Genomic DNA, 25,537 nt, shown 5'->3' with positions numbered 1-25,537 from the left:
CAGAAGCACAGTAGATAGTACTTGAACTGGCACTCTTATAGGGGATGTCCGAGTCCCAAGTGCTGCACCACAGTATCTGTCCTGCCTATAATTTTATAAAAGAAACATGTAAATAGGAATGTCACAGTAATAATGTGTATTCTAGCAAAAATGCCACTTCATTTATTTTTTGGGGTTACATTAAATCTTTGGTAGATTTTTCTGAGAGTCTACTTATTTTTTAAATATTAGTCTTGGGATTGGTATGTATGACACAACTGGTTTTGAAATATTTCAGATCTTCTTTGGTTTCCCTTTTCCTTTCATCTTAAACCATTGTAGCCATGAGTATTTGAAGCAATAGCTTTGCTTTATTGTAGTACAATCTCACAGGTCTGCACTTTATATCCCCACACTCTTTGACTACCCCTTTCCACTACATGGTCTTATTAATGCTGAGGAAGGTATTCCTGAGGTCAGAAGTATATAGCAATGAGAATCTTATGAATCTTTCTAGGTACTTAAAAGCCAATTAGGTTACTGAATGGAATCTTGTTCAGAAGTTGTCCTCAAAAATTTGTTTTTTTAAGGGATATTAACTTCATTGCAAGATGGCAGAATAGTGACAGGGAGGTCTGCCCTATCTAGGCAGACAGGAGAAAAAAAAGTGGAGAAAATACACTCTCAGGGGGAAATTTGCAGGGCACACCTCAGTGGGAGGTCCTACAAAAGCAGTGGAAATGGCCTGGACCTGAGTGGAAGGCACAGCAGCAAGCATGAACACAACAAAGTACCCAGAGCCTGCTATGTTGAGCAATGTGAGGTCAGACTGCATGGGCCTGCACAATTGTTAATACAGATGGAAGGAGAAACTAGTGGATTGCAGTGTCTTTGTATCAGAGTGGGAACCTTCATGGGAGTGGGCAACTGTTCACCTTGAGGGGAGGAATAAAAAAGTGATGCATCTGTCTCCCCTTCTTTCCCCTCAATACCAGTGCCCTATGGCTAATTGTGGGAAGGCTGGTACCATTTTGGATATAAGCAGGTAGCAGCTGCTCCAGCTCTTACGTGCATACCTAACTAGAACTGTTAGCAGGGGCAACCATTGCAATTCGTGTAAATTTGTGGTGACTGTCTCCACCTTGTCATCAGGTAAACACAAGCTCCTCCATGCCCAACCTGCAATAGGTGGAGTGGATAACCCATCGCAATCAAAGGGAAATGCTACCTGTGGGAGCACTTATACACACCCAGCACAACCATGAAAGGAGTAGGGTTGTGACTTGCAGGTATTGTGCATGCATGTAATCCAGGGATTTTACCATAAGGAAAAATTCATGTCCCTCACTGACTTTCATTCTGGCTGAGGAGCTCCATCTGCCAGCACTGAGCACATGCACAGTGGCTCTAGGAACTCCTGTCATTCTGTGGGCAGGACAGGCTATCAGGACACAGTAGGAGCCCTGGATGCTGAAACTGTGAAAACACTGTATCTTCATGAGAAGGGGCAAGTTGTAGACTGGGTCTGGGCAAGTTCTGGATACAGAGCCACACCCTCAGATCTCTTTGTTTTCCAGGGCAGCTCACTTTTGCAGGAAACATGCTCACAGAAAGGACTATAAAGATAATTTGTGTGGTTCATATGGCAGAACAGATGACTGTAAAAGACACTGTGGACAAACACCTGGGCATTGCTCCGCTTGGAGAGGTGAGAGGGTGATCATACCCAATGATGTGACCACCCTCCCTGCATTTCTGTTAAGAAGAGAGCTACCAGGTCCAACTTGATTGTTACTCTGGATACTCACCCCACCAAGGAGTACTGACCAGGACTCCCTGGCCACACCCATCACACACCTCTTGGTATTCAAGGAAAGTACAGACAATCCACTAAGCCACATAGGCATAGCTCAAAGATACAAGCCATCAGAAGAAAGAAAAACAATTAACTCCACAAAAGCCTGAAAATAAATGCAGAAATTCAAGAAACAAGAATAAGAAACCATGGCTCTCTAAAAGAACACAACAATTTTTCAATATTCGAATGTGAAGATGAAGAGATGGATGTAATGAGGGAAACAGAATTCAAAAATACAGTCATAAGATTACTTAAAAGCAATCAGAAGCAAATCCATGAACTAAAGAAAACTATACATGACATTAATAAGATTTTTAACTATGAAATCAAGATTTTAAAAAGAAATCAAAATGAAATATTAGAAAAGAATAATTCAGTAGATCAAATGAAAAATGTGGTAGAAAGACTTAACAACAGACTTGGAGAAGCAAAAGAAATAATATCAAAGCTAGAAGACAAATCTTTGGAAATAATTCAGTCATACCAAATAAATGAAATTAAAAATCTTAGAAACACTTGGCCGGCGCCGTGGCTCAAGAGGCTAATCCTCCGCCTTGTGGCACCGGCACACTGGGTTCTAGTCCCGGTCGGGGCACTGATCCTGTCCCGGTTGCCCCTCTTCCAGGCCAGCTCTCTGCTGTGGCCAGGGAGCGCAGTGGAGGATGGCCCAAGTGGTTGGGCTCTGCACCCCAGGGGAGACCAGGATAAGCACCTGGCTCCTGCCATCGGAACAGCGCGGTGCGCCGGCCGCAGCGCGCTACCGCGGCGGCCATTAGAGGGTGAACCAATGGCAAAGGAAGACCTTTCTCTCTCTCTCTCTCTCTCTCTCTCTCTCTCTCTCTCTCACTGTCCACTCTGCCTGTCAAAAAAAAAATCTTAGAAACACTGTTGGAGATGTATGGGATACTATCAAACAATCCAATATATATGAATTAGGAGTTATTGAACATGTGTAAAGAGAGAATTTACTAGAAGGCCTATTTAGTAAAATACAGAAAACATCCCAAATTTGGAAAAAGGCATATTGAAGTACAGGAAGCATACAAAACTCCTAGCAGACAGGACCAGAAAAGATCTTCACTACAATACATTATAGTCAAACTCTCTATAATAAATCATAAAGAAAATATCCAAAATGTGCATGAGAGAAATACCAGATTACTTTCAGTGGATCTCCAACTAGTCACAGATAAATTCTCATCAGAAACCCTACATGCTAGAGGTGAATGGTGAGATTTAGCCCACATCCTAAGAGAAAAAGCTGTCAACCTAGAATATTGTAACCTGAAAAGCTCTCATTTATGAATGAAGGTGAAATAAAGACTTTCCATAAAAAACAGATTTTGAAAGAATTTTTTGCCACTCATCAAGTGGCAAAACACAAGGAGGTGCAACACAAAATCACAGAAAAATAGCCATAACTATGAAAGAATGAGAAGTCAGATAATCCCCCAAGTAGAATTAAAAAAAATAATTCCAAAGTAAACAACATGAATATTTATGGAAAAATGCCAGGGTCATTACTTATCAATAGTCACTGTGAATATAAATGGCCTCAACTCTCCATTTATAAGACTGGCTGAATGGATAAAAAACAAGACTCATGTTTGTACTGTCTACAAAAAACACATCTCACCAACAGATACATGCAGACGGAAATTCAAAGGATTGAAATAGTTATTCCATGGTAACAGAGACCAAAAAAAAAAAAAAAAAAGAGCCAGTGTTTCCATCCTAATATCAGATAAAATGGAAGTTAACATAAAAACTATTAAAAGAGACCAAGAATGGCACAATTCAACAAGAAGATTTGACTATAATAGATATATATGCAACCAATTACAGGGCTCCTGAATATACAAAAGAAATGTTAACTGATCTAATTGTAGACATAGAATATAATACAATATTAAAGGGGACTTCAACACCACACTTTTACCACTGAATAGATCAATCAAACAGAAAATCAACAATGAAATGAAAGAGCTAATTAAAACTGTAGACCACATGGACCTGAATGATATCTACAGAACTTTCACCCCACAGTTGCAGAATACACATGCTTCTCATCAGTGCACAACACTTTCTCAAGCATAAACCATGTATTTAGCCATAAATCAAGCCTCAGTAAATTAAAAAAAGATCAAAATCATGCCATACATCTCCTTTGAACTCAATGGATTGAAACTGGAAATCAACAACTAAGGAATCTCTGAAACATTTGCAAGCACAAAGAGACTGAACATGTTCCACATGTTCCTGAATGAACAGTAGATCATATAGGACATCAAAACAGAAATCAAATAATTTCTAGAAATGAATGAAGATGACAATATATCATATCAAAATTTATGGAATACAGCAAAAGCAGTATTAAGAGGGAAGTTTATAGTGATATGTGCCTACATCACAAAATTGGAAAGTCAGCAAATAAATGAATTATCAATGTATCTCAAGGGCTTATAAAAGCAAGAGCAAACCAAAGAGCACATTAATAGGAGAAAAGAAATAATTAAAATTAGAGAATAAATAAACAAAATTGAAACAAAAAGAAATACAAAGTATCGGTGAAATGAAGACCTGTTTTTTGAAATAGTAAAGAAAATTGGTATGCCATTGGCCTGACTAACCAAAAAAATAAGAAGACTAATATCAGGAAAATTGTAGATGGAAAAGGAAATGTAACAACATATATCACTGAAATATAAAGAATCATGGACTATTTTAAAATTTGGATTATTTGAAAGAAGTTAAACATCTTTTGATTTGATTATTGTTTATACCCCTTTCCTACTGGACTGAGACTTTTAACATTTTATGTGTTGATCTCTTTAGTTGTTAACATCATTAAACCTTTGAAAACAATATAAATTACAATGTTATCCCAAAAACATAATGAAATATTGTTAGAAATAAAGAAAAAACAAAAGTAAGCTTGTGATGGAATAAAAATTCTTAATTTTAAATATAAAAAACCCAAAAGTCTCAAAAGAAAACCAAGTCATAAATGACATTTTTATGTCAACAAAGACCTCTAAAGAAAGTATTCTGAAGTTTCATTTCTCAAAATAAAAATTCAATTCCCTAAAATTGCAGTTGCAGATTAAGCTACTGATTGAGATGCTGACATTCCCTATGAGCTCGGGTTCTCCTGGCTGCTCCTCTTTTGATCCAGCTCTCTGCTAATCCATCTAGGAAAGGAGAAGAAGATGGTCCAAGTGCCTCTGCCATCCATGTGGGAGACCAAATGCAGTTCTTGGATTCTGGGTTTGGCTCAGGGCATTGGGGCCAATACAGGAATGAAACAGCAAATAGAAGATCTCTGTGTGTGTGTGCGCATGTGCGCACGTGTGTTGTCTGCTCCTATGTCTTCCCATTCCTGACTGATGGTCTTAAAGTTATCCCAGGAAACACCACATCACAGGACTCTGCCCCACATGAGGCAATCAGATCATAGGCTGTGGGTCATGACTGCTGTGTGAGTATTGAGCACATACTTGACTGAGGGTAGAGGGGTCTGCCTGTGAACTCTGAGACTAGAGGGAGTGGTGGTCTTTCTCCTACACTCCCACCCCACAAGAAATGAGCTGGGATATGGCATTCTTCCTGGGCAAAGGCAGCTTTGGGATCCTGTGAGCTCTTCCTCAGGGATGGCAAGTACATCTGGCCTTTCAGTGTATGAGGCAACACCACGGTGGCCAGCTCACCTTGTCCTTCATGGTCATGCTTGCCTGGCCATCAGAAATGTAGCAGGGATGCAGCTGGGGCAACTTGTGCAGACTCTACCATCAGCAGTGACCCAGTGTCCTGTGAAGGACCTCTGTGTAGGTAGGCATAGGAGGGTGCTGGCTCAATGCATCACACCGTTGCAATCATGCATGTCACTTCTCTGATCCTCAGTCTCCTCTTCTGGCTCACAAAGGATAACCCTTGCCCTAGGAATGAATGGGACTGCAGGAGGTGGGAACTCACTGAGGACAGGATGGAGAGTGGCACCTGAAACCTCAACCCATGACTCCTATGGAAAGCCATTCATCTTCTTGTTGCCGTGCCTTTCAGGAAATCTAGGAATGCTGAACTGCTTCCTATGGGATCAGAGGACCCTTGTTCCAGTTTAGACTGTGACTCAGGACACCTGCCTTGTACCTATCCATGGGACCAACAGCATCAAGCAGAAGAGCTAGCCCTGTACCTTGTAGCGTGACAGGCAGATACCAGGCCCAGCAAGCTGCCTGTGCAGCTAAGCAGGATTCCCTGAGTGGGTTCAATGCCAGATCCCAGAGATTTGCTGCACAATATCAGAGCTGCAAGTGATCCCCTGCTGTGTTCAGTCTGCACCTGTAGTGGAATGAGAAGGCCATGAGAAGGTGGCCACTGGCAAGCGAGCGTCAGTTAGTCAGGAATGGATTTGAAACCCATCTGGCTTTGGAAACTGCCTGGCAACAGGCTGTGATTGGATGGCTCTGGAAACTGCCTGGCAACAGGCTGTGATTGGATGGATTTGAAACTGCCTGGCGACAGGCTGTGATTGGATGGCTCTGGAAACTGCCTGGCAACAGGCTGTGATTGGTTGGGACATAGACTGCCCCTTCACCAGATTGGCTGGTCTTGGCTATATAACCTGTTGTACCAACTGTAATAAATGAGTCTGCAGGCTGATCGCCTCAAGCCTGCTTTCACCCGAATCCCGGGGTCTGTGTGTTGACTCCGCGCCTCTTGCCCCCACCATGCTGCTCCTTTCAGAAATGAACCCATTGCAATATTGTAGAGAAATCAACTGCAACATCTGGCGCACCAACGTGACTGAGAAAGAAACATCGTGTCGGACTCGGCGAGGTCCCCCCTGGGTTTCAGCAAGTAGGCCCCTCGGTGTTTTGTATGCTGTTCGGTTCTGTGAGGGTGAGCACAGAACCCCCTCCTACGCCCCTTTCTTTGTCCTTGTCCTCGGTCTAAGTGACCCCAGGTTAGCACACACTGCCCTGAAGCGTACGTCGCTCCTCGGCTCCTCCTTTTACTTTCGGTTCGCCCGGCGAATTCACATAAGGGATTGATCATCCCAGAATTCGGAACCAAGTCATCTTCCCTCACTCGAGAGAGGTGATGCTCCGGAGACACTGTGTGGGCATACGGCCTTGACCTAACGAATCAAGGAAGTCCCCCACTAAGCACAGGACATATGTACGATCTGATACACCACTATCTGTTTGTCTAGCATAGGGAAACCTCCTACAAAATGCCATCCACAGTTGAGGTGCTAGGAATTTGCTTTGTTACGGCAGCAGTGCTGTACGTGTCTTTCCTCTGGCTAGAGTTGGCATACTGTGCCGCTCTTAAGCACTCAGACATAGGAAAGATACCCTCCTCTCAGAATCCTGCGCAGATTATCAAACATAGTGAATCTGTGAGTGATAGGAGCCTGACACTCCAGGTCCCTGTCTCACAGACAATGGTTGATGACTTAGGGAGAGAGAGCTCTGACAGTGAAAAAAAGAACATAGCAAACAAGGTAGCAATGCCTAGTCAGCCACCCCCAACATACCTGTGGGATGAACTAAGAGGACCTCTACACAATAACTCATGCAATGTCATCCCATCCACACCCAGTGAGGATCCCCACATTTGTGGAAGTCCCCAGGCACCCCAATATCTCAGGGCAGCCGCTAAATCCCATGACATCAGCATGTTTGCTGTTAACGTTGAAGTGTACACAAAATTCAGGCCCTGGATTCCAACGCCTGTAAAAAGGCTTTTATTAACCAAGGGTCGAGGATATGCTTGTGTCTTTCCAGAGAATGCAGAACAGCCCATTTGGGTACCAGCCAGAAACATCAAGCCTGCAACTGACAGCCAACCAGAACCAGTTGAACAAGACCGAGACTCTGCCTTGTTAGCAGACGCACCTGCCCTATCATCCTACCCTGAGAAACTGCCCAAAGCCATATCTGTTACTGTTGTGTACCCCACTAGCTCTGGTCAGCCACTCAAATGGCCCATAGCCTGTGTGCGGTCATGCCATTCCTGATAACCATTATTCCTCATTCCTACCACTATCTGAGCAAGCAATCCTGTGGTCTCTCGATTTGAGCGCTGGTTAGTCAATGATGGGTAAGATCCCCTGGGGGACAACCTAATACAGGCACAGCTGCGTACGGAGACCACATGGAAACGGGGTCAACAATGGTATGGCCAAGAATCATGCCTCCCGTTGCTCAAAAAATAAACAAAAAGGGGGAAATGTAGTGGAATGAGAAGGCCATGAGAAGGTGGCCACTGGCAAGCGAGCTTCAGTTAGTCAGGAATGGCTTTGAAACCCACCTGGCTTTGGAAACTGCCTAGCAACAAGGCTATGATTGGATGGCTCTGGAAACTGCCTGGCAACAGGCTGTGATTGGATGGATTTGAAACTGCCTGGCAAAAGGCTGTGATTGGATGGATTTGAAACTGCCTGGCGACAGGCTGTGATTGGATGGATTTGAAACTGCCTGGCAACAGGCTGTGATTGGTTGGGGCATAGACCGCCCCTTGACCAGATTGGCTGGTCTTGGCTATATAAGCTGTTGTACCAACTGTAATAAACGAGTCTGCAGGCTGCTCGCCTCAAGCCTGCTTTCACCCAACTCCCGGGGTCTGTGTGTTGACTCCGCGCCTCTTGCCCCAACCACGCTGCTCCTCTCAGAAATGAACCCACTGCTAAATTGTAGAGAATTCAATGGCAACATGCACCATCTGCTTTCCTTTGCTCAGTGCTGTCCCAGTGCCACCCAGCACCTCTGGGGACACCAGGACCCCTAACCACCAGCTGAACACCAAGTTGTCCAAATGTTTGTGTTCACTGGAAGGTTTCTCTGGCAGCCACTAGAGGTATGGGGAGGGACAGCCACCAGAAGCCAGGATCCTCGAGTGAGTTCCTATTAGCCAAGATCCAGGCCCAGAAGAAGCCTAGTAAGTAGTTTGGACTGAGGATGAGGGTGTCACCAGTCCCTTTAATTCTGAGGATGGGATCTTTCCCATCAGCAGGGCACCTCAGCCCTGGATTTTCTGAGTGAATCAGGGAAAAGGGGGGGATGCAGTGGTGGTGTAGACAGCAGATGGAAAGAAGAAATTCCAGCTGTGATTGAAGCCAAAGGAGGCCCAGATGGGCAAGAAGGGGCCCTTGAGGGTTTCCACACCAGACTGTAGATCCAGTGGGCACTAAAATGGCTTGTTGCTGCCAGCAGGAGCCCAGGGACCACTAAGGGACTCCATACTCTGGGGGCTATGAGTGGTAGGGAACACTCTATTTGGCCATGGGTGCCCTGGGAGGCAGAGCTGAGTGGAAGTGCCACGATTGAGCACTCGACTGTTATGGCTAACATTAAGAGTTATGACTTTGTCTAGACAGGTCAGTCAACTGAGCCCCCAGGGCTGGGGCTCCTTGCAGGGGTGGGAAGGGACTTGACTGGGAAGTGTGAGCAGGCCCTGGAAACAGGTGAGTGAGGGTTAGGACAAGGAGGGCTTGTGCAGGAATGGAGATGGGAGCATTGCATGTAAGCAACAGGACTTGGAAAGGCCTTTGCCATTTGGACATGATGTTGGGGTAGCAGGGCCGGCAAGACAGAGTTGGGGAAGCAAAGGAGGACTCGATCCTAGAGCCTGATTCCAGTCTGGGATGGCAGACAGGGTCTCCTGGGCTTTCAACCTCAGTAGATTGGGCAGACCTATCTCCCCACAGAAAGATGGCACCCTCGGACCAGTGGATTCGACCTTCACTTGCAGCCTAAAGAGGGGTATTGGTGAGAATGCAGCAGGGTCAAATTCAGGCTTAGGGGGTTCCTGCAGCTTAGTGAAACCACCTCCTTTACATTTCCTTCCAGCTGGTGGTGGTAAGGAGGTCTAGGTGCCTCAGGTGGACCTATGTCACCCCCTGAGGGTTTTGCTCCAGTGGAACTTGCTCTGCTCTTGTACTGGTTCAAGTGTGCGATGATCATCAGGCACCGGACATGGAAACATGCAGGAGAAACCTGGGAATTGGAGTTGGGCTGCCCAAGCCACAGGCTGACTGAGTCTCTTCTGGTCTTCCCTAAGTTCCAAACTCACCAACCCAGAATGGCACCCTCCAGGCAACTAGACATGCTCAGCACCTATCCTCCCCATGCCATCCCTGTGGGCTTAGTACTCCACATTCCATTGCTCTCCCTCCCACCCAGAGCCTTCTCCCTCCTAGTGTGGGGGCCATGTGTTTCCAGGCCAGGATCCTGGTGCCAATTACAGTGCTGCCGATCTCTGATGGGCACACTGGATGTCTGACATCACTGGTGGTCATTGGCAGCATGGCCATTGTGGAGGTGCACTTAGTAGAGCAGAACCAGGGATCTTCAAGATTGGAGAGTGCTGCTCCTGCTGGTGGGTGACTTGGGCTTCCCTCTGGTGCTGCACTACATGACTGCATGGGTGGGCGCTGAGGTGTGCACTGCCAAGCACCTACACCATGATTCTCCGGGTCTTGTACATCTTCATATTTGAAATGATGATCTGCTTCATCTGCCATAACTACAAGACAGCACGGAGCAGGGCAGTAAAGTTTACTCATAGGTGTGCAATGATGCTGCTGCTGCCAATGTGCATCCTTAGCCTCTTTCTGCTGCTTGCAGTGTGAGGTACCAGTTTAAAGGATCCTTGGGAGGGAAACTGACTACTAAAGCACACTCTTCTTAGAGCACCAGGGAAATAGCATGTTCATTGACAATGAATTGACATAGCTGAAATGGGAAAATACTGGGGGCTATAATGGAAAACAAACTAAAACTAATTACACTCATTATAATTATTTTGTAATCATTCATCAAGTTTATATTGTGAAGTATAACCAGTATCAGCTCTAAATTCTTACATATTCTTTGGTGTTTCTGGATTTACTATCAAGTTCCATTCACTTGTCTTTTCAACTGTCTGTAAAGAATATTTTGTGAAAATTAGTAGCATACTTTCATATCTTCAATAGCAAGTCTTTAAAGCATCCCCGTCAAGTTTTGTTATAACAGTAAATGAAAGCATGGTAACTCAGAAATTTTAAAGCCCTGCTATCATTATTTTGCTTATGTAAAATGAATAACCCTATAAAGAGTTCTCATTGTGAGAAAAAATAATTTCTTATTGACACAGAACCACCTTCGCTGTCCACGCTCCCATCTAAGGCCTCTCATTAAAGAATGTGTATATGTAAATGTTCACTGATATGAAACAGATACTGGATTTTACCAAAAGAATTATTGGCTGAGAAGTTGATATATGATGGAAATTATTTATCTCGGGATGCATTTTACTATAGTGTGTACAGGATATGCAGTAGAATGTGTACATTAAAATAAGCCACTCCACAGATGTAATTGTGTTAGTTAAATCACTTACCCTCATTAGGAAGGTGTTCTATAAGGGGATCACAGGTAGCTCAGAAACCAGCTGAGGTTTTGTTTTTGTTTCAGCTGCTCAGAGAGGCAGCCTAGGCACTGTTCTCCATCTCAGGTGCTGAGAAGCCTGCGGGGTTGGGAGCCCAGGGTTCAGGGTTATGGAAGGAGCTGGCCACAGTTGGTGCTGAGCTCACACTTTGTCCCCATCCACCAAGGTTTGTAAGGGGTTCTGGTCTCTATAGTTCCCGCCACTTCTGAGCATCAGGAGCGGCTGCTCTCAAGCATCTTCACCCTCGTTGGCAGCTTTGCACAGCTTCCCAAGATCCGTGAGTGGGAAGCAGTACCAAGAATCTAATTTAATCTCATTTGCCGTTCTCAACAGCTGATGGAGGACATCAACATCCATAGACACTCACCCTACTTACATGGGAAAGTAAGACTTTCACATCCTAGACTACTGGCGATCTTCCCAGCCAGAGAAACCTAAGGTTAGCCCTGTACATGAGCCACCTGTCTCGCCTCCACGTCCCAACAGAAAAGCTCAGCGCTTCCTCAATCTTGGCTCACAATGACTGTTGCCAAGCAACGCCGTTAAATGCCATGTCGGATCCCAGCCTCTGGGAGCCAGGCTCTGCGCATGCTCATGGAATCCCAGTCCCCAAGAATGATCAGCGCTGATTTGCAGGGCCCTCAGCCTCTGTTGCATTGTTTCATTTTCAAATGTGGGTAGTTTCTGGCTGACTGCTGGAAACTGTTTTGTGAAAGAAAGATTCCTATCTGAAACTTTAAAAGGCTGAAGGCTTTGTCTGGAGTAAACTTGCCACAAGTCTCTGTAAATTGCCTTAGCCCTCAGTTCCACATCTACCCATGGGATGGCATGGGAAGGATTCTAGCCATTTTCCATGGGAATTTACAAAAACATTGTGTTTTCATGATTTTTAGTAACTGTTGCCCTATGTATCATTGATGGTATTCTTGGGAGTAGAAATCAGAGACAATAAAATTTGTTCCTGCAAGCCACCTACTCTCATTTGACCCAGTTGGTCTTAACATTTTCTTTATTTTTTTGTAATTTTCTGCAAATGAAACTTTATTAATCCATGGTTCATTTTGAAGTATGATATAATATGTATGAATCTCTTAAAATGATGTTTCATTTATCTTACAGTTCATATTTTTGCACTAGGGCTTCAATGAAAAATGATCAAATCCACTAGTGGGAAGGGGATGGAATTTTATGTGGAAGTTAAGTACATTTTGTTTAGATTGTTTTTTGCCATTTCACCACTGGTTTTTGCTATTGGTTTTTGCCATTTTGCCATTAAGAGTGCCAAAGATGCCACTCTTAATCCAGTGTCATCAATTTGGAAATTCATATTTTCTTGGCCGGCGCCACGGCTCACTAGGCTAATCCTCTGCCTTGCAGCACCAGCACACCGGGTTCTAGTCCTGGTCGGGGCACCAATACTGTCCCGGTTGCCCCTCTTCCAGGCCAGCTCTCTGCTGTGGCCCGGGAGTGCAGTGGAGGATGGCCCAAGTGCTTCGGCCCTGAACCCCATGGGAGACCAGGAGAAGCATCTGGCTCCTGCCATCGGTTCAGTGCAGTGAGCAAGCAGTAGCACGCCTACCATGGTGACCATTGGAGGGTGAACCAATGGCAAAAAGGAATACCTTTCTCTCTATCTCTCTCTCACTGTCCACTCTGCCTGTCAAAAATAAATAAATAAATTAGTTAATTAATTAATTAATATTTTCTCTGCATGATGTCAGGGAAGTGCGAGCTGGGTGAGGAGGACAGATCTGGGATTGGCGGGCCTGAAGTTGATTTATATCTACTGTTTCACTCCCCAAGTGGCTTTAATGTCCAGGGCTGGGCCAGAACAAAGCCAGGAGCCAGGAGATTCTTTTGTGTCTCTTATGTTGGTCCAGGGGCCCAACCACTTGGGACATCTGCTGCTTTATCAAGAACATTAGCAGGGACATGGATGGGAATTGGAGCAACTGAGACTCAAACTAGGGCTCATATACGATGCTGGTTTTGCAGGCAGGGGCCCCATGTGGTTATCTAACCCATCTAACCCAGCTGTATGTCTACTTTACCTCTTCACACTGCTAAACAAATGAAACAGCAAGGGGGACCCACCTGATATTCGAGTACACACCCTGCTGCATTCTTCCTGATTGTGTGACTTTGAGAACATCATTGTCTTTCCTGGTCCTCAGGTTTTTCATTGGCAAATCAGGGCCAATGAGGATGAGCCTGGGAACACAAGGTTAGAAGCCCAAGATGTACTGTGTACAGATTAAAGCCTCATGAAATGAGAGCTGTGCTCTATCCAATGATCAGTCCATCCATTGGAGGCAGAGGCATCCTCTGGATGGAAGAGCAAAAGGTGAGAAGACTCTGAAGTCAGACAAAGTCAAGGAGCCCTGCATATAGAGATGAAGATTTGTGCAGAAGGCCTAAGATGGCATGTCATGGGTGATGTGGGAAGACAGGATGGTCATCTAGGGCCAGGTTTAGGTTTGGAGGCTGAATGTCCAGGAGCAGCACTTAGGAGGACCCTCACAACCTCTAGCTCTGTTCTTCCCTGGCCCTTCAGTTTGGGCTCAGTCACAGTATGTCTGTTGTGCTTGTATTTCTTATTGCTGCCTGGGACCAGCAGTGGGAAACAGTGGGTTGCATGGGATTTTGTGAGTTTATAGCTCCAAGAAGCTCAGTTTTTGCCCATTTTCCTCTCACATTCAGGTGGGAGGCCACTCTTTGTGAGAACTCTCTGAGGTAGGTAAAGATAGGGCACATGCAGGGCTGAACTCCAGTAACATGCATGACTGGGCAAGCCATGCAACCTGGAATGGGCCAGTCCATTCCAGGAAAGGAGCATCTTTTCTCCAAGTTACCCCAAGCATATGACTACTAGGTTATTGTGACCTGTAGTCTTCTATATATTCTGAGTAACATTAGGAACTAATTCTTTGATCTGACTGCCCATTATGTAAACTCCCTCTGTCTCCTCTCATCCTCTAATAATAACCATTCAGATAGACTTTTGTTCGGCTTTGTTTTTAGGTCCCACATATGAGGGAGATTATGCAGTATTTGTCTGTGTCTGACTTATTTCACCTAACACAATGTCCTTCAGTTCTATTCATTTGCTGCAAATAACAAGATTTCATTTTGAGGGTGGAATTGTAGGAGCTTTTTGGGTGGAGTGCTTAGGTTTTGCATGTAAAAGTCATATAATCTGAAAACATGCGTGTTTTGAGCTTCTATTTTCCATTTTTGATGACCTTTTTTCTGTCTCTTCTATAAGTTCTCTTGCTAACATTTCCAATAGTATTTGAATAAGAGAAATGAAATGGACCATCGTTGTTTAATAAAGTCTATTTTGTTCTATATCAAATTTATTGAAAGCTTTTACCATGAAGGTTTTTGCTCTATACATCTATTGAGATAATCACATGGCTTTTTTACCTTATTCTGTTGATGTGATCTATTATATTTGTTCATTTGTGAATGTTGAGTTATCCTTGCATCCTTGGAATGAATCTCCTCCTTACATGTTGTATTATCTTTTGATGTACTGTTGGTTTTAGTTTGCTAATATTTTCTGAGAATTTTTGCACCTATGTTCATCAGGGATATCAGTCTGTAGTTTTCTTTTTGTGTTCTATCCTTCTTTTGTTTTTGGTAGCGTAGCAATACTGGTGTTATAAAAAGAGTTTGTCAGAATTCTATCTTTTTCAATATTTTGGAATTGTTTGAAAAGTATTGGAGTTATTTCCTCTTTTTTTTTAAAAAAAAGATTTATTGCAAGTAAGAGAGAAACTTCATTCCACTGGTTCACTCCCCAGATGTCCACAGTGGATGAGGATAGGCCATGCTGAAACCAGGAGCTGGCAGTTTCATCTGGGTCTCCCAGGTGGAGGGTAGAAGCCCAAGTACTTGGGCCATCTTCCCCTGCTTTTCTCAGGTCATTACCAAGGAGATGGATTGGAAGTGGAACACAGGACCAACACTGTATGGGATGCTGGCATCACAGACAGTGGTTTTACCCACTACACTACATCAATGCTCCCAGATTTATTTCCTCTTTAAATGTTTTGTTGAATTCAGCTATAAAACCATCAAGTCCTGGACTTTGTTAGGAAAAAATTTGTTACTGCTTTGATCTCATTGCTTGTTATGGGTTTGTGCAGATTTTCTATATCTTCTTGAATTAATGTTATTAGGTTGCTTGTATTCAGTCATATATCCACTTCTTAAGGTTTTCTAATTAGTTAGCATATAGCTTCTTATGATCCATGGCACTCTATCAGTTATAATGTCTCCTTTTTCATATCAAGTCTTGTTAATTTCAGTTTTTTCATTGTTTCTCTGACATGCTTGTTTCTTTTAACCAACTTTTCAAAATCATCTTTTCCTTTTGTTGATCTTTTGTATTGTTTTCTTAGTTTCAATTTATTTTTTCCTTCTCTGATCTTCATTGTTTCTACAGTCCTAATGATTTTGGTTAGTTTTTTTATTGCTTCTGTAAGTCTTGGAGAGAGTTTTTTTGAAATATTTCTTTTTTTAAAAAATTTTTTACACTTAATGCTGTAAACATTCCTCTTAATAATATTTTGGTATGCCAAATGTGTTTTGTTAAATCGTGTGGTTGAAATCTGATGTACATTTGTTGATTTTGTGTCTGAATGAGCTGTCTACCAATGATTGTCAGATTTTGAAGTACCCAAGTCTACTATGGTTGTATTGGAGTCTATCTTTCTAATAATATATGTGGTATATATTTGGATTATCTTATGTTGAGTACCTACATATTTGATTGTTATATTTTCTTGCATTTCTTGTACATTGTTCCTTCTCAAAATATGTATTTTCTTTGTATCTTGTACAAGCTTTTGACTCAAAATCTATTTTACTACAGCTTGTTTTTGGCTTCCACTTGTATAGTATATGTTTTTCCAGCCATTCCCTTTCAGTTTATGCGTATCTTTAATCTGTGAAGGGAGTTTCTCGTAGGCAGCATATAGTTGTGTCTTTTTTAAAAACAATCCAGTCAACCTGTATCTTTTGACTAATGAAATCATTTTACTTACATTCAAGATTAATGTTGATAGATAAAAACTCACTCCTGTCATTTTCTTCATTGGTTACAGATTCTATCACCTCTGTTAGTGAAGTTTGTAACACTGTGTGCTTTCAATATTGTTACTTCTAATGTAGGACTCCCTTCAGGATTACAGTATAACCTGTACAGTTGGATTGGTGGTGAGGAGTTCTCTCAGATTTTGCTTGTCTGGAAATACTATATTGTTCCCTCACTTTGAAAAGAAAGCTTTTCTGTACAAATCATTCTTGGTCGGAAGATTTTTCTTTCAAGACTTTAAATACATCACCCTACATGTCAATCTTTGGCCACCTGAGGTTGTGGCTTATGGAACACTCTGCAGAGCTTGGGTGGTTCTGGGGTCTTCCTGATTTCATCATTGGACAAACAGGCCAGGAGAATAAGTGACTTGTTGCTAATGCCTGCCCAGCTAGAGACGCCTATTCTTTCACCTCAGACTATGTGCAGACAAAACACAAGTGGAAACAAGGGGCCTCTCAGGGTTTCAGATGTTTCCCTCCTTGTTCCACATTGCACTATTCTGAGAACAACCCCTGGAAACATTTGTTTTCCTGTGCCTGGACCTTTGTTACTTCAGATGATTTTTCTGTGTACAACCCAGAAAACAATGTCCTCAGTGGACCTCTGATAAAGATCAACCAAGTTGGGCAGGCACAATAATCAGTTCCCAACATGTGTTTGGAAATAATGAGTATCCTTGTATAAAAGTGTTATTGTGGTTTCATATGTTAGGGAAACTCACATACAGGTACTGGAGACTTTCTCAGGGTCTGTAGAGAAGCTATGTCAGTCTCCAACAAGGCTCCTGTGTGCAGGGCTTCCTGAGGATATTGAAGACTAATGGACACCATATCCATGAAGTATCAGTCTCTGGCTCCCAGGCCTGGTATTCTGGAGTCATGGTCAGAGTAAGAATTTTTGGAGCCAGGATGGCCTGTGGAGGTGTTGCCCAAGCATCTTATTCTGTCACTGGGAAAACTACGTCCTTATGGGAGGAAGGAATTTCATGGAAGTGCCTTCAAGGCATTCTGTGTTCAGAGACCCTGGCCACCATCTTCCCTCCTGTGTGGGCTTCATGTTACCCCCTTCTTCCTTGGCACTCATGTGTTTAAATTCCTTGATCTGTGCACTGCATCTTCTTTCCACTGGTCTCTTCTGGAAGGAGAATTTGGGACCTTAGCCATGGGTCAGCTGACTTATGGCACTGAGGCTGGGGTATCCATGTTTGAACATTTGAAGTCAATGGGGAGGAGGGGGGGAAACTAAAGAATGTGAAGGCCAGAGGTGCAGAAGTGGAAACTACACAGTCCTGAGGGTCATGGGGATGGAGAAGGTCAAGAACTCACCCAAACATCTCTGGTCCCTTGGCCTATACCTGCACTTCCTGACTACAGCTCTTCAATTCCTCAATACAGTTCCTATACCTCTGACTAAATTCACATTTGTGAGCTTTATTGAATGAACATCAGTCACTGCCAATTGAATGATCCTTGGAGAACCTGTTCTTTCATGCTCATGGTAGGATGGAGCCTTCAGAAGAAAGTCTGGCTACAAGGGGTTCTTGGGGTGATTAGCAGCAATATTGCTGCCCTAAGTCTGATGGGATGATGTTGGACCTCAACAGCCAAACTGGCATCACAATGAATAAAGGCAGATCAAAATTATCTCTGCTCAGGAGAAAGTGGCATGGAGAGTACCTGGACACCTGGACACTGAGGAAAAACCAATAGTTCCCACTTTCAGCCCAGAGGGAAGCAAAGTTGGTGAAGGACATATAGAGACATTTGGAGTTTGAAACAAGGAAGAGGAAAAGAGGAGCTTGTGTTCTGGGTTCTCCAAGGGAGTTAGTGAGTTCTAAGGTCAAGAGTCCATTTATGTCTCAGTGTAAGTGAAATTTTCCAAGTAATTTACTGCCTCAGTATGGTGGCATTGGGCAAAGGAAATAGCTTGCCTTTACAGGAGGTAGACCACTTTAAGGTGTTTCATTGCATGTGGGTAAAGAGTAATGGTATGCACTGCATAATCATAAAAATATTTTTTCCCTCAGGGAGGACTCTATCCCAGGGCAGGGACATCTCCAATCCATGACCATGAAGAATATCTCCATCTGTACGTGTGACCCAGTTCTGGGACAGGGATAGCACAAGCTATGGTGGTGAACATGAGCTGCTTTCAGAATCAGATGGATCCCTCCAGCCCATGGAGGAGTTATGTGAGGCCTCTGAGCCAGAGGGAGCCAATGGGGCTGCACAGGACAAGGAGGAAACAGAGAAATCTCCAGGAAGAGGAACGGAATTGTGAGAATAAGGAGAGATATTAAAAGATATTTTTAAAATATCTATTTATTTGAAAGGCAGATTAAAAATAGGGGACAATCAGAGGGCGAGAGGGAGATCATTTATTGGTTCATACCTCATAATAGCCTAGGCTGGGTCAGGTCAAAGCCAGGAGGCAAGAACTCAATCTGGGTTGTCTCCCACATGAGTGGTAGGAGCCAAAGTACTTGGTTCATTATCCATTGCCTTCCAGAGCATATTAGCATAAGGTGGATGGGAAGTGTTGGTGCCAGAACTGGAATCTTCCCTGCCAAGTGACAGCTTATCCTATAGCCCCACAATGTCCACACCTTAAAAAGTATTTTACAGTACTGGCATTGTGGTGTAGCGAGTTAAGCCACTGCCTGTTAAACTGGCACCCCATATGAGTGATGGTTCATGGTCTGGATGCTCTAATTCCAATCCATATTTCTGGTGATGCTCCTGGTTCTTGGGGCATTGCACCTAGTGGGAGACCTGGAAGTAGCTCCTGTATCCTGGCTCCTGGCTTCAGCCTAGCCCAGCCCTGGCCATTGTGGCCATTTGGGGAGTGAACCAGGGGATGGAAGAACTCTCTCACACTCTGTGTGTGTCTGTGTAACTCTATGTTACAAATAAATAAAAAAATAAATCTTTAAAAATAGAGTCTCCTGGCCGGTGCCGTGGCTCAACAGGCTAATCCTCTGCCTTGCGGCGCCGGCACACCGGGTTCTAGTCCCGGTCGGGGCACCGATCCTGTCCCGGTTGCCCCTCTTCCAGGCCAGCTCTCTGCTGTGGCCAGGGAGTGCAGTGGAGGATGGCCCAAGTGCTTGGGTCCTGCACCCCATGGGAGACCAGGAGAAGCACCTGGCTCCTGCCATCGGAACAGCGCGGTGCGCCGGCCGCAGCGCGCTACCGCGGCGGCCATTGGAGGGTGAACCAACGGCAAAAGGAAGACCTTTCTCTCTTTCTCTCTCTCTCTCACTGTCCACTCTGCCTGTCAAAAATAAAAAAAAAATAGAGTCTCCTACAGAAGTTTTGTAGAGACAAGCAGAGTAATCTCTTTCACCTCTCTGTGAAAATTCTAGTATAATTTCTAGAATAATTTCTTGACTGTTCCTTTGTAGTCAGACTTCTCTAGGGAAAGGTGACTTTGGGGAAGTAGAGACTATCGGAGTGGGAATGCACTGAGTTTGAGATGTTTCAAAGTGAGAGTGGGAGATGCCCTAAGAGGTTTACAGACTGCACTGCTTACACATCATGCTCATTTTTTTACTTGGGCTCTGGGACCACCTCTCTGACCAGGGGTCCTGTGCCCTCCAAGGGCTGCCTTGACAAACTCAGGCTACACTCCTTCTTCCCAGACTTCTAAGGGAAAGCTCAAACCACAGGAGTGCCCCTGAATCGCTCCCTGAAAGCCTGACCCAGAACCAACCCTCAGGGTCAGTGTCCTGAGGACCCATACCTGCTAACTGGAAATAAAGAAGGCCAGTAGGTTCCTTGAGCCTGGGTTTAGCTGATTGTGAAGACAGAACCTCCAGGAGACAGGTTATGAGCTAGGAGATCATCCTTGTGATGGCAGAAACAGACTTCAGAAAAGGGAGGAGCAAGAAGTGAGATGTGCAAATTCTTGCCTCATATTTTTCCCAAAATGTGACTTGTGTGGAATTTCTCCATGAGAGCAACCCATTTACTTATCAAAGTGGATGGCGGCATGACCACTTATGGGGCAACAGCAATCTGGCAGCTCTTCTTAATTGTCTGTCAAGACATGGATAAACAGCAGCCTGTTTGGCCACCCATGAAGAATTAAATCATTATGCTTGTTGCTCTATCTACTTGCTATTAGCCTCCTAAGAGGATTTCTCACCTCAGATGGGAAGCTTTCATTTGGTGAACTGTAAGGAGAGGGAGACATGGGACGAAGGCATATTTTGCCCTGAGAACGGGGAAGGTGAATCTGGTTGTTTGCAGCCCTCCTGCCACCAGTGAGTCAGGTGCCCTCTGGTGGCAGCAAACGTGATTACAGCAAACACTTTTCAGGAGAGCTGAAACTGCATGGAAGAGCCTGGGGAGTTCTGAGGAGACACAGGCAGGCTGGTGGGGCCTTTGCTGGAATGGGTTGTGTGGATGTGGCTGGCATAATGTACTAGCCTATCTCCACCACTATGGCAAAATACTTGAAGCAGGGGCTTATAAAGAAAGGGTTATTTAGCTCACAATTTTGGGGGTCAAAAGCACAAGGTAAGGTGGCCCCATCTGTTCAGCCTCTGGTGAAGGGAGAGTGCAACCCAGGGGGTGACATAGCAACACAGGAAGCCATGGAGCAGCGAGGGGCAGCTCGCTTGCCTAGAGTAACTCACTGCAGAGGGAACTAATGAGGGTCCCACTAATCCCTTCCAAGGTCAGGGGCCCCAGACAATCTTGTACTAGACCCTACCACTTTCTGTTTCACCAGTTCTGAACACAAGCATACTGGGGAACAGATTTCCAATGCATGAATACTTGAGGGAAATGAGTGATGGACAAGTCAAAGCAAAATCTGGATCGCTGGACATTAGGCCAGGAGAAATCTGCCCTTTCTCTTTGGGTTTCAGTTTCTCTTATTTCTGAATATTCCAAGGTTAGCACCAGATGTCTGGCCCTCGGACCCGCCAGGCTGCCCTGCTGACCGTGCGCATGGCCCCTGAAGGGGGGTCCTTGGGTCACAAGCCCCGTGCGGTGAGCCGGGGACATACATATTCCCGGGAGCGTTTGGTGCCAACCGAGGTGCAGCCACCACGCGGCTCCCCTCGCCGTCCTGCCGCCCCCACCCACCCCCCAGTCAGGCAACCTCCACGCATCGCGTCCACATCAGATGGGGGGCCAGGATAAGAAACTGCTAGGCGCCAATTCCTCCACAGGGGAGACCTCAAGCGCCAAGGCCTGGGAAGGGTCTTCGCGGCAGGGCCAACCCCGGGGAGGGCAAGAAGGCACCCTGGGCCTCAGTGTCCCCTTCGACTTCTCTGACCCTCGTTTCCCTCACCCACCGAAGGGACCGGCTGCTGCGCACAAGGCTGGCCGCGAGCAGTCCCTGCCAGCTAGCTGCTCCATGCAACACCCAGCATGCGAAGTTTGCACCAACACGCAGTGGACAGCATCCCTTGCCCAGGGGTCGTCCCCTGAGGGCCGACCCAAAAGCACTAGTTCTCCTCGTCCCCGTCGCCCTCCGCACCTCGCGCTCCACACAGAATGCGTCGTTCGCCAGGCTGGTGGCAAGCTTGGACGCCAAGAGGCCAGTGCGCAAGCGCGCTGAAACAGGTGGGCCAGGCCCAGGGGCGCGCCCAGGCACAGGTGGGCCGAGCTCGAGCTCCCGGGCCACAGTCCCACGCTTGTCCCCTGGCTCCCCGCCCTCAGTGGCCCCACCCGCAGCGCGTCACGTGTCGCCTCACCGCCTCCGTTCTTGTAGCACAGGTAAGGGAAGCGCCATGTTGCCTGATGATCTCCGCGGCCCCGCTCTGCACAGCCCCCGGGCGGGCTGGCTTTTCAGGAGGCCCAAGCCGGCGGGAGGAGGAGGCAGGGGGCGGAGCTGGGGACCGGACCCGGCTGGGCCAGTGCGGAGACAGGACTGGGGACGCGGCGCGGTGGACCGGCCCTTGGGGCGTCCATGCAGCCTCAGCCCTGTTCGGCCTGGATAGCAGGGCACGCCCACTCTTCCCGCGCTCCTACCCACAGGCCTCTTAGGGCGAGATTGAAAGCGCCGGTTCAGGGGTAGGGCATAGGCCAGATCCCAGAAGGCAAACACCTGCGGGGCTGGTAGATGGGGGCGGGGGGGGTTCCCAGGTGATGCTATGGCTCTGACCCTGAGACACTGCAGGCTGGGGCAGCTCGGTTCCTAAACAGCGAGTCTGAACAGCCTCTGGGGACAGGTGCACCTACCTGCAGTCTCACAGGAGCTTCTGACCTGAGCCCCGGTTTCCCGGTCTGCCAAAGGGAACACTGATGGTGTCTTTCCCATGCGTTTTGGTCTTTGCAGGAGGGGCTTGAGGACGGGAAACGTTACTCAAGTGCCTGTCCAGTACTGCATGGGTGTCACCGTGCAGTGTGTGATATGTGTTATGTTTCTCCTGCCGCTCAGCTGTAAGGATGCTGTACTCATGCTTCAGCCACAGCACTTAGAACGTGCCCGGTAAATCTGCACGTGGAGAGGGCAGCAGTGAGGAAAGAGGGAGCACTGTCAGAGCTGCCGCCAGCTGCCTCTGTTGTGACACAGCCCCCCCCACACACCCAGCACAGGAGCCGGGGGAGTCCTCCCTCTGTCCCCGGGGCCCTCACTGGGTGCCTTCAGAGAGAGACCCCTGCCTGCCTTCAGGCCCCCTTGCATGCTAGCTCACAAGTGTTCAAGTCCCCCACCCCCACCCCAGCATGTTTCTTAAAAGAGTAAATTGACTGCTGGCCCTGTGTCCACCTCCCTCTCAATCCTCAGCACACGGCAATCTTGCGCCCACCCCCTCCACTCCTCTGGAAATGCTGTCAGTGAGGGCTGGGAGCCCTCTTAATTCAGCAAACCCTGCTGTCCCCTTTCCACCCCCCCCCTGCCCGACCTCCAGGTGACTCTGCATCCCGTTCCTCCTTTTCCTACTTGGAACTCCCCTGGCCTAGAGCCTAAGCAGCTGTCTGCCCCCTGCTCTTCTGCCTCTCCTTTTAGCATGTAAGCTTGGCCATCCTCATGCCTTGAAGAAGCCAGCTAAAAGCGGTGGCCCCTAAGCCTCTGTCCCTATGTGCTGCCCAGGCTGATCCTGCAGCTTGTGGAGGGTGGGGGTAATCAGAATTCATTCAGACATGGAATCACCTCCATGGCCTCAAGCCACTCACCTGTGCACTGGGTTCCTGTCTTCCAAGCCTCAGCAGGTGCTCCATGAACACCTGTCACTTTGTTGTGACACTTACAGGGAAGGGGGTGGGACATCATAGTGTGGCATCAAAGCATTCCTTTGTTCACCTTTCTGTGAAGGGGAGAACCAAACTGCTGACCTCAACAGTAACCCTCCCCCACCAACAATCTCCCAGCCATTCCCTCTAAGTTGATGTTTTTCTCCTATGCTAAAACACTGGTATTTTCATCTTCCTGGTGATCCTCAATGCTGCATAGAGAGTGGTGGTAAAGAGAATTCACCTTCATTCTTGGCGGTCCCTGCATGCAGTAGGCCTGCAGTAGGCACACAGTAGGTCTGCAGCAGCTAGAAGCCAGCCATTCGGTGACCAGCCCCATCCAAAGTTAGAGTCAGGTTTCTGAACTTTGCTGTTGCTGTAGTGGCCATCATGCTGCGTGCGATCTGATCACAACTTCATTTCGCACTGGGGCTCAGCGTGCTGACATCCAGGCACTGACTGCGCTGATCAGCAGGAATTCTATGAGACTGCATGGGAAAGGCGACTGAGGCAGTGTGAGGGCTCCTGGCTGGCCCCAGATGGCATGGGAGCAGGCTTTGTCCTGCCACTAGGTGGTGCTGTGGCCTTGAGTGCAGCTGGGGCTTCTCTGAGCTGGGGGTTCCTCACTGCCTTCAAGTGAGCATCTCTGGGTCATCATGGAGGTGGCATAAGACTCCATGCCAGGGAGAGCACCATAGGGAGACTGATGCCATGGTCTCTTCCTCTTCTGTATGAAGTCAGACAGGTCACCCTGCTCTGATCTAAATTCAGTAAATCTGTATTTAGGGCCTCTCCTCTGGCTAGTTTCAGGGCTGTTGAAAAGCCTGCGTCTTCTTGCTCTGTCCTGACCCAGAAGAGCCTGTATCCCCTCCACTAAGGCTGTGCCTTGTCTCTGGGCCTTCCCATGTTATCCTTTCTTTGTGGGAGGTGTGGTAGCCTCAAGAGCCCATGCCAGTATCTGTGGGTGCTTGTGCTGGGGCTGGGACACAGGTGGCACATGTGGCTCACTCCAGGTCACATACAGTCACACTGGCAGGCTCAACCAGCTTCACAAATCACCTCATATCTCTGAGTCTCAGTTTCCTTATCTGAAAAATGGGCATGCCAATGTCACCAGCACCTGCCAGGCCTGCCGTGGTTCCTTTGCACTGATAAAGTAGTGATTTATGGCTTGGAGAGATAAAGACAGGGAGAGTAAAGCACAAGGCTCCCTATCTTTCTGGTGCAGGACTCTTAGCCCTAAGGGACGAGGAGCCGTGATGCTCATGACTGACTTTTGTGCTTGATACCTAGGAGTTGCATGCCTTCGCGCTCTTGGCACATGTGACTGGAAAATAGACTTCTCAGCTGCTGAGCTCCCATTTTATCCACTAAACTGCAGAGCAGGTGGTCCTGGGTGGGTCCTGGCAGACAGCAGGGGCTCGGCTTCACCGACCCACTGCTGGGTGTGTGGGGGGGTGGCCCCTTCCCAGTCACTTAGGTCTAAGTATCTGCTGACACTGATCACATCTGCCTTCTACTTCTTAGGAGAGTTAAGTGGATTAGCATTTGTAAAGCGCTGGATCTGTGCATGATACAGACGTGTTGGTCTACACTACAGATGCAGTGTCCAGCGAGCAGCCATGTCTTGTGTCCTGCCTTCCTTTCTTGGGGTCTTTCACCTTCTGGAAAGAGCAGTTGCCCTTTTAAACATCAGCTTTGCTCTTTCACTCGCCAGATACTTCTGGCTCTTGAATTATTTTCCAGCATAGATGTTGGTCACTAGGGAGCAGTTCCTGGTGCCCAGCTTGCCTGGGGCGGTGCCAGAACCAGTTCACACTAGCTCCCGAGAGGGAATTATTACCTCTTCAGTGACTTCTGTGAGCCACCTGTACTGGTACCGTGAACTCTGCTCTGGAAGTTGCGTTTACAGCCCAGGGATCTGCCAACGGCACTGATGAATGCCATACTCCCCAGCTGGTGTGCAGGCCACCACTG

The 25,537-nt window shown here is 46.5% G+C and overlaps 1 protein-coding gene across 1 annotated transcript in view; it reads right to left on the bottom strand.

Moving 5' to 3' along the window:
* Positions 1–5,562, bottom strand: part of LOC133754087 (nuclear receptor corepressor 1-like) — a 33,635-nt gene extending 28,073 nt beyond the window's left edge. The window contains 1 exon segment of the mRNA XM_062184675.1: positions 5,545–5,562. Within this exon segment, the coding sequence (XP_062040659.1) occupies positions 5,545–5,562 (18 nt within the window).
* Positions 5,563–25,537: the final 19,975 nt, after the last annotated feature.

Source organism: Lepus europaeus, chromosome Y, assembly GCF_033115175.1.
Source record: "Lepus europaeus isolate LE1 chromosome Y, mLepTim1.pri, whole genome shotgun sequence".
NCBI lineage: Eukaryota > Metazoa > Chordata > Mammalia > Lagomorpha > Leporidae > Lepus > Lepus europaeus.
Note: the sequence above shows the minus strand (reverse complement) of the source record. Positions and strands in the feature narration are given on the sequence as shown.